At 50.3% G+C, this 11,720-nt stretch overlaps 2 protein-coding genes across 2 annotated transcripts; both read left to right on the top strand.

Annotated features, from left to right (window-relative positions):
* The first annotated feature begins 5,177 nt into the window (after positions 1-5,177).
* LOC102402518 (small EDRK-rich factor 1-like) lies at positions 5,178-5,735 on the top strand. The gene is made up of 2 exons (XM_044948733.2): positions 5,178-5,214; positions 5,333-5,735. The coding sequence occupies exons 1-2, from the start codon at positions 5,178-5,180 to the stop codon at positions 5,536-5,538; spliced, it is 243 nt and encodes an 80-aa protein (XP_044804668.1). The 3' UTR covers positions 5,539-5,735.
* Positions 5,736-7,533: 1,798 nt separating this feature from the next.
* On the top strand, positions 7,534-11,235 carry DNAJB1 (DnaJ heat shock protein family (Hsp40) member B1). Its single transcript, XM_006066549.4, has 3 exons — positions 7,534-7,807; positions 8,953-9,533; positions 9,832-11,235. The coding sequence occupies exons 1-3, from the start codon at positions 7,597-7,599 to the stop codon at positions 10,060-10,062; spliced, it is 1,023 nt and encodes a 340-aa protein (XP_006066611.1). The 5' UTR covers positions 7,534-7,596; the 3' UTR covers positions 10,063-11,235.
* Positions 11,236-11,720: the final 485 nt, after the last annotated feature.

The raw sequence follows: 11,720 nt of genomic DNA, 5'->3' as shown, positions 1-11,720 counted from the left end.
CATAGTATCATGAGAGCCTTTGTGTACCAACAAGCCTTGTTTCCTGGCTTCATGGAGAAGGGTAGGAGATTACTCACTCAGAAGCCACAAGTTTAGCCACTTCCCTGGTGGTCCAGTGGCTAAGACTCCATGCTTCCAATGCAGGGGACCTGGGTTCCAATCCCTGGTCAGGGAACTAGATCTTACATACTGCAACTGAGGCCCAGTGAAGCCAAATAAATAAATAAATATTAAAAAAAAAAAAAAAAAAGAACAAGCCACAAGTTAAAATTGTGGCCAGGTTGAGTTACTTGAAGCATCTACTTCTGAGATGCTGAGGGGGTAGGGTTGAACCCCTAAAATCTAGCCACGTTTTGCTAGCAATTTCCAGGTTCTCCAATGTGGTCTAAGTAAGTAGGTCTTCCCTACGGCTGGGTTCCAGCTAGGTAAGGCATGTTGTGTCCAAAGGGACGTCATTTTTGGAGATTCCACACACATTCCTACAGGCTTGGGACATTCTGGAATTTCCCTTTGGACGCTGCTTTCCTGAGCCCTGAACTCACTCAACAGGCACCAAATAATTTTGTGAACTGTGTGCCAGCTGGGGCATATGAATAGTTTCCACCCGCCTCCTCACCTACAAGAAACTGATAGAAAGGCATGATCCAGCCTGCAGAGGGGAAGTCCTCTTTGGTTTTGATGGGTATTACAGGTGGAGAGGTGGATTTCCCAGGTGGCTCAGTGGTAAAGAATCTGCCTGTCAGTGCAGGAGACGTAGGAGACTCAGGTTCAATCCTTGGGTCGGGAAAATCCCCAGAGGAGGAAATTGCAACCCACTCCAGTATTCTTACCTGGGAAATCCCATGGACAGAGGAGCCTGGTGGGCTACAGTCCATGGCGTCATAAAGAGTCAGACATGACTGAGTTACTGAACACACACAAGTGTGAGGACCCCTTGTTGGCCTCATCTGGCTTCCAGTAATCAGGCTGCCAGCACGAACAGAATTCATCCTCGGAACAAAGCCTGACCACTTTGTTCAAGCCATTCATGACACCATACCATGGCTCTGTCTGTACCTGTTGATAGGGACAGCTAGTTTCCCCAGCACACTGGCTGATTCCTAATGGTGACAAGTAAATACATTTGGTATTTGCTGAGCCAAATGTAACAGGCCCCTTAAAGCAGTTTCCAAAGGGGGAATTCCAGAAAGCTCTTATGCTGTGGCACTGTTGAAGAGTGAGCAGGGCCTCCTTAGATCTCAGATTCAGGCGAACCCGTGATCGTTTGGACCTGGAAGATCTGGTGTGTTTGGTTGTGTCAGTCTCACAAATTCTTTTTCTTTTTTTTAATTCCAGAGTAATTGCTTTACAATGTTGTGCAGGTTTCTACTGTACAACAATGTGAATCAGCTAAAGTATACATATATCTCCTCCCTCTTGAGCCTTCCCCGCAACTCCCATCCCAGCCCTCTAAGTCATCACAGAGCACCGAGACAAGCTCTTTTTCTATTTCCCAGGTGCAAGTAAGATAGGATCTTGATTCTTCCAGGAACCTGGCTTGGCTTGTTTTGGGGTTTGTGATCAAACTGGTTCAGAGCTGTGTGAGGGAAGGTAGAGCCTACAGCAGACAAGCCAGGGCTGATTTGCAACTTTCCCCTGTGTCAGGAGCCCCGGAGAGAAGTTTCCCAACCTTTCTGCCTTTTGAATTTTTAAATTCATGGGATGGATTTTCTTTCTTTTTATTGAGATATAGTTGACATTCAGTAAAAATCACCTTTTCTGCTGTACAGTTCTGAATAAATACAGACATGTAACCACCATCGCAGTCAAGATATGGAACATTTCCATCATCCCCCCAGATTCCCCTGTCTCCCTTTGTCAAAGATCCCAGCCCCTGGCAACCACTGATCAGTTTCTGCATCAATACTTTTACCTTTCCCAGAAGTACCTTAAAATGGAATCACACAGTGCACAGACTTTTGAAACTGGCTTCTTAACATAATGCATTTGAGGTTCCTCTGCATTGCTTCCTATGTCAGTAGCTCAATCCTTTTTTATGACTGAATAGTATTCAGTTTGTTTACATTTCACCCATGGAAGGACATTCAGGTTTTAACGGCTGTTGGTAATGACAAATAAAGCCTTGATAAGTATTTGCTCACTGGTTTTTATGTGAACATAGGTTTTTATTTCACATGGGCATTCCACCAGGGCAGATTGTTAGCTTAGATGACTGTAATGCTTTTGAAGTTCTTTTTGATGAAGAGAGGAAGGGTTGAAAAGAGTGGTGATGCTTTTTTTAAAAAAAAAAATTAAGGCTTTATCATCATCTGAATCACATCTTACACAAGCTTACCATAAACACTCAATATGCTAAACAGTTTACACCTCAGCATTTTATTCACTAAGTGACCTCAGGCAAGTCACATAACCTCTCAGAGCCTTGGTTTCCCTACCTGTAAAATGAGGTCAACCTCATAGGATTATTTTTTTAAATGAAGTTCTTTTTGGCTGTGCTGGGTCTTCATTGCTGCACTCGGGCTGTCTCTAGTTGCAGAGCTTTGGCTTCTCATTGTGGTGGCTTCTCTTGTTGCAGAGCACGGGCTTTAGGCACAAAGGCTTCAGTAGTTATGGCTCTCGGGCTTAGTTGCCCCACGGCACGTGAGATCTTCCCGGACCAGGGATGGAACCCATATTCCCTGCACTGGCAAGCAGATTCTTAACCACTGGACTACCAGTGAAGCCCCTCACAGGATTATTGTCAGGATTAAATGAGTTCATACACATTGAGTGTCTGGAACCGACTTGACACAGAGTACGACCTTGTCAATGTTAGCTATTATTATAAGGTTTATTGCCTGGGCCCTCTCAAATTCACATAGCAACCTTGGGAGGTAAGATCTACTCTTATCCCAATTTTATGGAAGACATACTTAGCAATTACAGAGAACAAGTTGTGCAAGAGCACATGGGCAGTAAATAAGAAAAAAGCAGGTCCAGGTTTTCAACTAAGGCTGACTGACTCCAGACTGACCTGCTTAGTTCTTATATTCTTAGTTCTTAGTTCTACCAATGAAACAGAAGCAATAGGATATATGTGTTTGTGAATGCGTCTGTGTATTAAGAGACTTGTTTCAGGCATTGGCTCTCACAGTTGTGAGGGCTGGCAAGACAAGTGTGAAATCTGTAGGGCAGACCAGCAGGTCTTGGCCAGGAACTAATGCTTCATTCTCAGGCAGACCTCCATATTTGCTTCTAAGGTCTTTCAGTGTTTGCTTTTAAAGCCTTTCAAGTGACTGAATGAGGTCTACCCACAAAAGCAAGGGTCATCTCCTGTACTTAAACCCAACTGATTATAGATGTTAACCTAACCACATCTGCAAAACACCTTCACAGCAGCAGTTAGATTAGTGTTTAATTGAATAACTGGGTACTATTGCCTAGCCAAGTCTATGCATACAGCTACCCATCACATCGTCTCCTCTTCTCTGAGTTGATAGCTCAAACCTCTGCCAAGTTTCTGTGAAAGTCACTTTTCCAGTAACATTCCAACGTGCCTGGTGACGGAATTCCCTGGAAGTCCATTGGCTAGGACTCTGCACTTCCATTGCTCAGGCACAATCCCTGGTCAGGGAACTAAGATTCCACAAGCCACTCAGCCTGGCTGGAAAAAACAAAACAGTGCCCAGTGAGTATGTGTTCAGGTCAAAGAACATAATAAGAGAAGTTGAGTTTGGGCTCTTTTGGTTTTTTTTGGCGGGGGTGGGGGTTAAACAATTAAAACTTATGAGTATGATCCAGGCTTACTCAAGGAAGAGAGATTTCCCAGCCCTAAGGTTGCCCCCAAACACAAGGACACCCCTTGCATGATGTTTTTGGTCCACTCGAGCTATGTGAAGACCTTTAGAGGCCTCCACATCTGTTGACTTTTTTTTTTAGGGTGGGTTTATTAGTGGCATGTGGAATCTTAGTTCCCCGACTAGGGATCAAACCCACGCCCCCTGCAGCGGAAGCAGGGAGCCTTAACCACTGGACCACCAGAAAAGTCCCCACATCTGTAACTCCCTTTTTTTTTTTTTTTTTTTGCCACACAGCATGTGGGATCTTAGTTCCCTGACCAAGTACTGAACCCATCCCCCCTGCATTAGAAGCAGAATCCTAACCACTGGACTGCCAAGGAAGTCCCCACATCTGTAACCCTTAAATTTATAAGTGTGAAGAAATCCACAAGCTCTGGGTTTTTTCCCCCATGATGACTCCCCCACTATCTATGTAACTTTATAAAAAAAAAAAAATCAAACTCCCTCCCCTCCATGATTGGTTCAGGACCCCTGCAGTGCTGTGCCCCTGGGTATCCAGCCTAGACTCATCCTCCCAGGTTGGCTGGTGTGTGTGGCTTAGTCCAGAGTCCTTTGATGGTGGTGGTTTAGTCGCTAAGTTCTGTCTGACTCTTTTTGACCCCATGGACTGTAGCCCACCAGGATCCTCTGTCCATAGGATTTTCCAGGCAAGAGTACTGGAGTGGGTTGCCATTCCCTTCTCCAGGAGATCTTCCTGACCCAAGGATCGAACCCGGTTCTCCTGCACTGCAGGCAGATTCTTTACCAACTGAGCTACCAGGGAATCCCTTCCTGACACGGTTACACTGGGGTCAGGGAGTGGCCAGGGATGGCCGGAAGGCCATGGCATCTTTCTCAAGAGTTCCAGTTTGCATAAGGACAGTGGTTACCAGAAATGTTTTGCTGTGTCCTGCCAGGAAGGGGGATCCTCAGCAGCCCACCATTCAACTGGATGGTTAGTCACCCCTTTGACAGAACTTCCTCTAAGCTAGGTCTGTCCCGGGCACTTTACAAATGTTGATTCAATGCCAACTTCAAATCCCTATGAGGCTGGTACAACTACTACCCCCATTGTACAGATGAGGAAGATAAAGGCCCTGGAAGGCTCAGTAACCAGCCCAAGATCACACAGCCAGAAAGTGCTAGAACCAAGACTGAAACGTGACTATGTGGCTCCAGCACCAGTGTCACACCGCCCAGACTTCCCAAGCAGTTCTTCCAAGAACCTTTCCCCACTGTAGGCCGCCACCACCTACTCCCCTCTTCCCTTCTCAGGTGGTACCTCTTTCTGAGCCTCCTTTCCACGTCAGCCCTGTCCTTGACCACAGACACCCCAGACTATAGGAGCCAAAAGGGATCATGTTGCCCAGAGATGAAGATACTGAGGCCCTGAGAGGTGTATTGCATACCCATGTCTCCCCCACATCATGAACATAGTGGGGCGGGGGTAAAGAACCAAGTGCATTAAAAACAGCCAGGACGTTTTAGTCCATGGATGGAGAGGGGCAGTTGAGTCTGGCCTGGCCTGAAAGGTCGGGCAGGTGGAAATCAACGAGAACTTGCCCGCCAGAAAAACATGAAGAAATCCCAGGAAATTAGTAAGGGAAAAAGAAAAGAGGATAGCCTGACTACCTCTCAGAGGAAGCAGCGGGACTCTGAGATCATGCAAGAAAAGCAGAAAGCAGCCAATGATAAGTCTATGCAAACAAGAGAGAAATAATGACTATGTGGAAAACCTGGGTGCTACTGCAAACTAGTTGTATCATAAGCTCTATGATCAAGATTTTGTAGAGTGAACAGTCAGTACTTGCTATGCTAAGTCACTTCAGTCGTGTCTGACTCTGTACGACCCCATAGACGGCAGCCCACCAGGCTCCCCCGTCCCTGGTACTCTCCAGGCAAGATCACTGGAGTGGGTTGCCATTTCCTTCTTCAATGCATGAAAGTGAAAAGTGAAAGTGAAGTCGCTCAGTCGTGTTCGACTCTTAGCGACCCCATGGATTGCAGCCTAACAGGCTCCTCCGTCCATGGGATTTTCCAAGCAAGAGTACTGGAGTGGGGTGCCATTGCCTTCTCCGATGTTATACCTTATAAAACTATTTTAAACTTTTCCTTTCAACCTGACTTAGTGTGAGGTTTCAGAACCATTCTTCAAAGGATAAAACACTAACCATACATTTGAAAAAAAATAAATAAAAATAAAAACAGCCAGGAATATTTATGAAGCTTTGGTTCCAGACACTTCCTGGCACTGGAGACTCAGCAGTGACAGGACCCAGTCCCTGACCTTATGGTGATTCCAGGCTAGGAGTGGGGGAGACATTTAACATGAAAACCAAGGAACAATTTCAGATTTCAGTGGCAGGTGTTCTTGAGAAAACGGTAAAGTGAGAGGCTTGAAGGGCTGGACTGAGAAGACCTCTGCAGGGAGGTGAATTTTGGCTCCCGGTGCTCACCTCACTTTGCAGGGTCCTTTATGACTGAGGACGCAGATAGTACTGGAGCTCCCACCTTCATTCTGCTCGCAAAGAGTTGGATATGACTGAGCATACACACACAGCTGGTAGAACAGGGCGGGTGACTATTTTTATTTCCAGAAGGAAGCGGGTGTCTGGGGCTGGGGAAAATTAGGCAACTCCTGGAGACATCTGGCAAGAACTCATTCCTGGCCCGGTGAGATAGGGGCAGGCATATTTGCATCTGCTAGTGAAGGGGCTAATAGATGGGGAAACAATGGAAACAGTGAGAGACTATTTTCTTGGGCTCTAAAAATCACTACAAATGGTGACTGCAGCCATGAAATTAAAAGATGCTTGCTCCTTGGAAGAAAAGCTATTACCTACCTAGACAGCACATTAAAAAGCAGACACATTACTTTGCCCACAAACGTGCATCTAGTCAAAACTACGGTTTTTCCAGTAGTCATGTATGGATGTGAGAGTTGGACCATAAAGAAGTTGAGCACGGAAGAACTGATGCTTTTGAACTGTCGTGTTGGAGAAAACTCGAGAGTCCCTTGGACTGCAAGAAGATCAAACCAGTCAATCCTAAAGAAAATTGGTCCTGAATATTCATTGGAAGGACTGATGCTGAAGCTGAGGCTCCAATACTTTGGCCACCTGATGCGAAGAACTGACCACTGGAAAAGACCCTGATGCTGGGAACGATTGAAGGCAGGAGGAGAAGGGGACAACGGAGAATGAGATGGTTGGATGGCATCAACCACTCGATGGGACATGAGTTAGAGCAAGCTTCGGGAGTTGGTGATGGATAGGGAAGCCTGGCGCGCAGTGAGGTCGCACAGAATGGGACACGAATGAGCGGCTGAACTGAACTGTGAAGGGGCGGTGTCTTCCCCAGACCCGCCCCTTCCTGGAGTAGCGCGTCGTAACCTATTGACCCAAACAGGAGGCGGGCCGCAAGGCCGGCCTGGATGCAGGAAGCAATAAAACATGGTCGCTATTGGTGCCCGCTGAGGGTGGGCGGGGCCTCCGTCGCCCGGGGCGCGCGCCGCTGAGAAGCGTTGCCCAGGACGGAGCGAGAGGGGGCGGGGCCGCGCGCAGGCGGCCGTTGGCGGCACGACCCCGCCCCGGATGTCGCGCGTCGCAGCCTGGACGACGGGGATTGGCCAAAGCCGCGTGGGGGGCGGGGCCGAAGGTTCTGGAGGGGGCTGGCGGGCTCTGGAAGCTTCCGCCGGACGGGTATATAGAGTCCGGGACGGGGCGGTGGCGGAGCCGGGGGACGGCGACAGCTGGGTGGCGGGCCGCAGGCGGGGGCAATGGGAAAGGACTATTACCAGACGCTGGGCTTGGCCCGCGGTGCGTCGGACGAGGAGATCAAGAGGGCCTACCGCCGTCAGGCGCTGCGTTACCACCCGGACAAGAACAAGGAGCCCGGCGCTGAGGAGAAGTTCAAGGAGATCGCCGAGGCCTACGACGTGCTCAGCGACCCGCGCAAGCGCGAGATCTTCGACCGCTACGGGGAGGAAGGTGCGTGTGCGCGCGCAGCCAGGGGCGCGCCCTCGCCGTTTGACAGGCGGAGAAACCGAGGCAGGGCGGCCTCGCTGCAGCATCTCCGGGGGGCGCTTCGGACGCAGGGGTTGAAGCAGCCCCGGTCCTCTGGCCACACGGGCCTCCGCCCTCGGATTGGCGGCCGCCCGATGGGAGGAGGGGCCCTGGCCGCGCTGCTCGTTCAGAAGCTTCTAGTATGTCTGGGGCTGCCCCTCCCTGGGCGCTCGCCTCCACCCACGTCCGCGATCGGTCCGGGGGTGCGGGTGCGGAAGGAGAGGATTCGGAGGCCTAGCTTGGCTGCTAGCGTTGCGGGCCTGGGCTCACCTGGGCGAGGTGGGGGGCTCTGCCACCCCGGGGTTCAGGGCAGGGCCTCTAGCTGAACCCTGGGCACAGGCTGCGAGTAGTGAGCCTGCAAATGAGGTGCCAATTAGCGCCGAGCGACCTTCCGCGCCTCTCCGAGGGTGGAGTGAGGTAATCCTTGTAAAGTGCTTACCTAGTCGGCCGTCAAAGTGCAGGGAACAGTGGGGCCAGCCCTCTTCAGGGTAAAAGAAAGAAGCTTTCTTGTCCTGTCTCCCATTGATGACTCAGGCAGGTTGCTGGGCTTGGTCCTCAGGAAGAAGCGGCTTATTATATGAGAATGGGGGCAGTTAGTGCCAGGGTGCGAGAATTTGAAAGGCTGCATTTTGCAGTTTCACGTTCCTTTTACTCTCCCATACGTCTCTAGCCCTAGGGGATTTAAGAGGAAGCATTTAGTGAAAACTGATCGGGGGTTAAGCATTTTTTCATTGGATCTCTTAGTGAGTTTTTCGTACTCATTGTAACAGTGCAAGGGGAATGAGTTCCTCAGATGTGAGGACCTGGGTGGCCCCAAGAGATGCCCGTCTCAAAGCTTGAACCCTTCACCGCTGTCTTGCCACAGTGGACTACCTGCCATAAGCGGGTGGGGGTTCTGTTTCTGCTGCTGCAAGTGGGAGGTAAAAGCTTGGAGTTCTTCCTTGTTCTTCCCTGACAGGCTAAAAAAAATTCCTCCCCCAATGGCTCCTAAGTTTTTTTCCTTGAAGGAAAGTTCCTGGAGAGTTAAGTTCCCAGCCCGCCATCTGATTTCTTCTGCTTTTGCTTTTCAGGCCTGAAGGGCAGTGGCCCCAGCGGCGGGAGCAGCGGCGGTACTAACGGTACCTCCTTCAGCTACACATTCCATGGAGACCCTCATGCCATGTTTGCTGAGTTCTTCGGTGGCCGAAATCCCTTTGACAACTTTTTTGGGCAGCGCAACGGGGAGGAAGGCATGGACATCGATGACCCGTTCTCTGGCTTCCCCATGGGCATGGGTAGCTTCACCAACATGAACTTTGGCCGCTCCCGCCCTGCCCAAGAGCCCACCCGAAAGAAACAAGATCCCCCCGTCACCCATGACCTTAGGGTCTCACTTGAAGAGATCTACAGCGGCTGTACCAAGAAGATGAAAATCTCTCATAAGCGGCTGAACCCTGACGGAAAGAGCATTCGCAATGAAGACAAAATCTTGACCATCGAAGTGAAGCGGGGGTGGAAAGAAGGGACCAAAATCACCTTCCCCAAGGAAGGAGACCAGACTTCCAACAACATTCCAGCCGATATTGTCTTTGTTTTAAAGGACAAGCCACACAATATCTTTAAGAGAGATGGCTCTGATGTCATTTATCCAGCCAGGATCAGCCTTCGGGAGGTAAGGCACTAGGCAGGGCAGCGTCTGGGGAGGGAGAAGCTGTTTTGTGATGCCGTTCAGTGTTTGCTTGACCGATGTTTCTGGGCACTTGGTGCGGCCAGGCTTGGACAGTGCAATGGCAACAAGACCGTCCAGGGCTCTGTTTTTCCGGAGCTTCTGTGCTGGTGACCTGGGTAGATCTTAAGGCGGGGTCTTAGCTGCAGCGGCCTGATGGCACTTACCCTCCAGTCAGCAGCCTCTGGGCAAGATGTGAGCTTCCTAAGCTACTCTTTCTAATACTGTCCCTTTGCTTTCCAAGGCTCTGTGTGGCTGTACAGTGAATGTCCCCACTCTGGACGGCAGGACCATACCCGTTGTGTTCAAAGATGTCATCAGGCCTGGCATGCGGCGAAAAGTTCCTGGAGAAGGCCTTCCTCTCCCCAAAACACCCGAGAAACGCGGGGACCTCATTATTGAGTTTGAAGTGATCTTCCCCGAAAGGATTCCCCAGACGTCAAGAACCGTTCTTGAGCAGGTTCTTCCGATATAGTCAACCCGTGTTCCCCAAGGACTGACCAGGGACCTTTCCAGAGCTCAAGGATTTCCGGACCATTCCACCAACTTGGACCCGCGAGAGGGCGGGAGGGCCCAGGGAGGGCTTTCATACTGCTGAATGTTTTCCAGAGAATATATTACAATCTTTCAAAGTCGTGCACTAGACTAAAGTTGTTTTTCGAGCGGTAGGGCGGCAGGTGGTGGGGACAGCAGGCAAAGGCAGTGCAGTCTGCCCCACTGGGTCCTTGCAGCCCTCCTGGGTGGGCAGCACCCGCCTCCTCCCTCTCCAGGCCCTGCCCAGGGGGAGAGGCAGACCGCAGACCCACAGTTGGACTTGATCCCCGTGTTGTAGTCCCTCCGCTTGTAGACGTCCTGTGGTGTGGACCTGCCTTCATGGTTACCAGACCCTGTACACTCCTCAGTTTCTATTGTATGATCAGTCTGTGTTTTATTCTGTATTTGTCTCCCCCATCTTGCCCTTCCCCTAAGAAACCCCGTCTTCTCTTTTGCCATCTCAAATTGAGAATCTCAACTCTGGTTGCTGAACTGCCTGGCCAGCTCCCACAAGCAATACCTCCCTTGTTCCAGCTGGACCAAGGGAGCCGGCCTTCACTGAGTAACTTGTGCAACTGCCTCTCCCTCGAGGGTCGGGGACCTTGGCTGGAGTCCTGACCCTGGGCTCCCATACAGAGATTTTCACCTTCCTTTGCTGTGAGGCAATCTTTTGGCACACCTGGGATTTCCCCATGACCCAGGTCATTTTTTTTGTTCAATGGACTCTGGACTCTCTCAAAAGGATCTGATCCTTTTGAATTTTGCACAGGCCTAGCTATAATCCCTTTTGATAAAAGGGTCTTTGCTTCTGATTACAGGAGCACTGTGGAACGTCTGTAAATATGTTTTTATAATTCTGTGTAAAGTTGGTGTGCAGTCAGACGAAACCGGTCCACAGCAGCTGCTGCTCTCTGTATAGGGCCATGATGGAACTGAGAAAGAACCTGGGGGTGGGGGGTGGGGGGGGGTGTTGGAACAAGTGTTTGTTCCTTGCAGGTCAGTCTGGTGCTCAGACTTTTAGACTCATTGTAAGTTGCCACTGCCAACACAAGACCAAAGCGTGTGACTTGTCAATGTGCAGCGTGACAGCATTAAAGACTGATGCTAAACCTCAGGGGAGCGGTCCTGCGACTCTGTTTGAGGGTTCTGCTGACGGGATGGGGTGGGGTCGGGGCAGCCCTCCAGAGGCAGCCAGGGTGGGTGGGAGGGAGGGGCAGGCAGGAGGTAGGAGTCCTCTGCAATGGAAAGAGAAGTTGCCCTCCTGAGCTAAATGTGGGGTGAACAAGAGAAACCCGCCGGACTGGATCTGGGCATCGGAAGAGCCCAGTGGATTCAGAGCTTGTTTTTTGGTGAAGGTTGGGGCCAAAGTTAAACAGATCCCTTCCCAGTCTTGTGAGATCTGGTTGCTAGGGCCAAGGAGATGTGTGTGCCCTTCTCTCTTAATCTCCACCCACCCCCCAACCCCTGCTTTCTTGCTAGAACAAGCTGGTGTCAGGCAGGCCCTGGCCAAACCAGATTAGGATTCCAGCCCAGGGCCACCCCACCCTGGTTAGGACCTATTTCCTGCCCTCCCTTTATTTACAGGCCACTGAAACTGCT

Source organism: Bubalus bubalis, chromosome 9, assembly GCF_019923935.1.
Source record: "Bubalus bubalis isolate 160015118507 breed Murrah chromosome 9, NDDB_SH_1, whole genome shotgun sequence".
NCBI classification, from domain to species: domain Eukaryota; kingdom Metazoa; phylum Chordata; class Mammalia; order Artiodactyla; family Bovidae; genus Bubalus; species Bubalus bubalis.
This window is presented reverse-complemented; position numbering and strand designations above follow the sequence as displayed.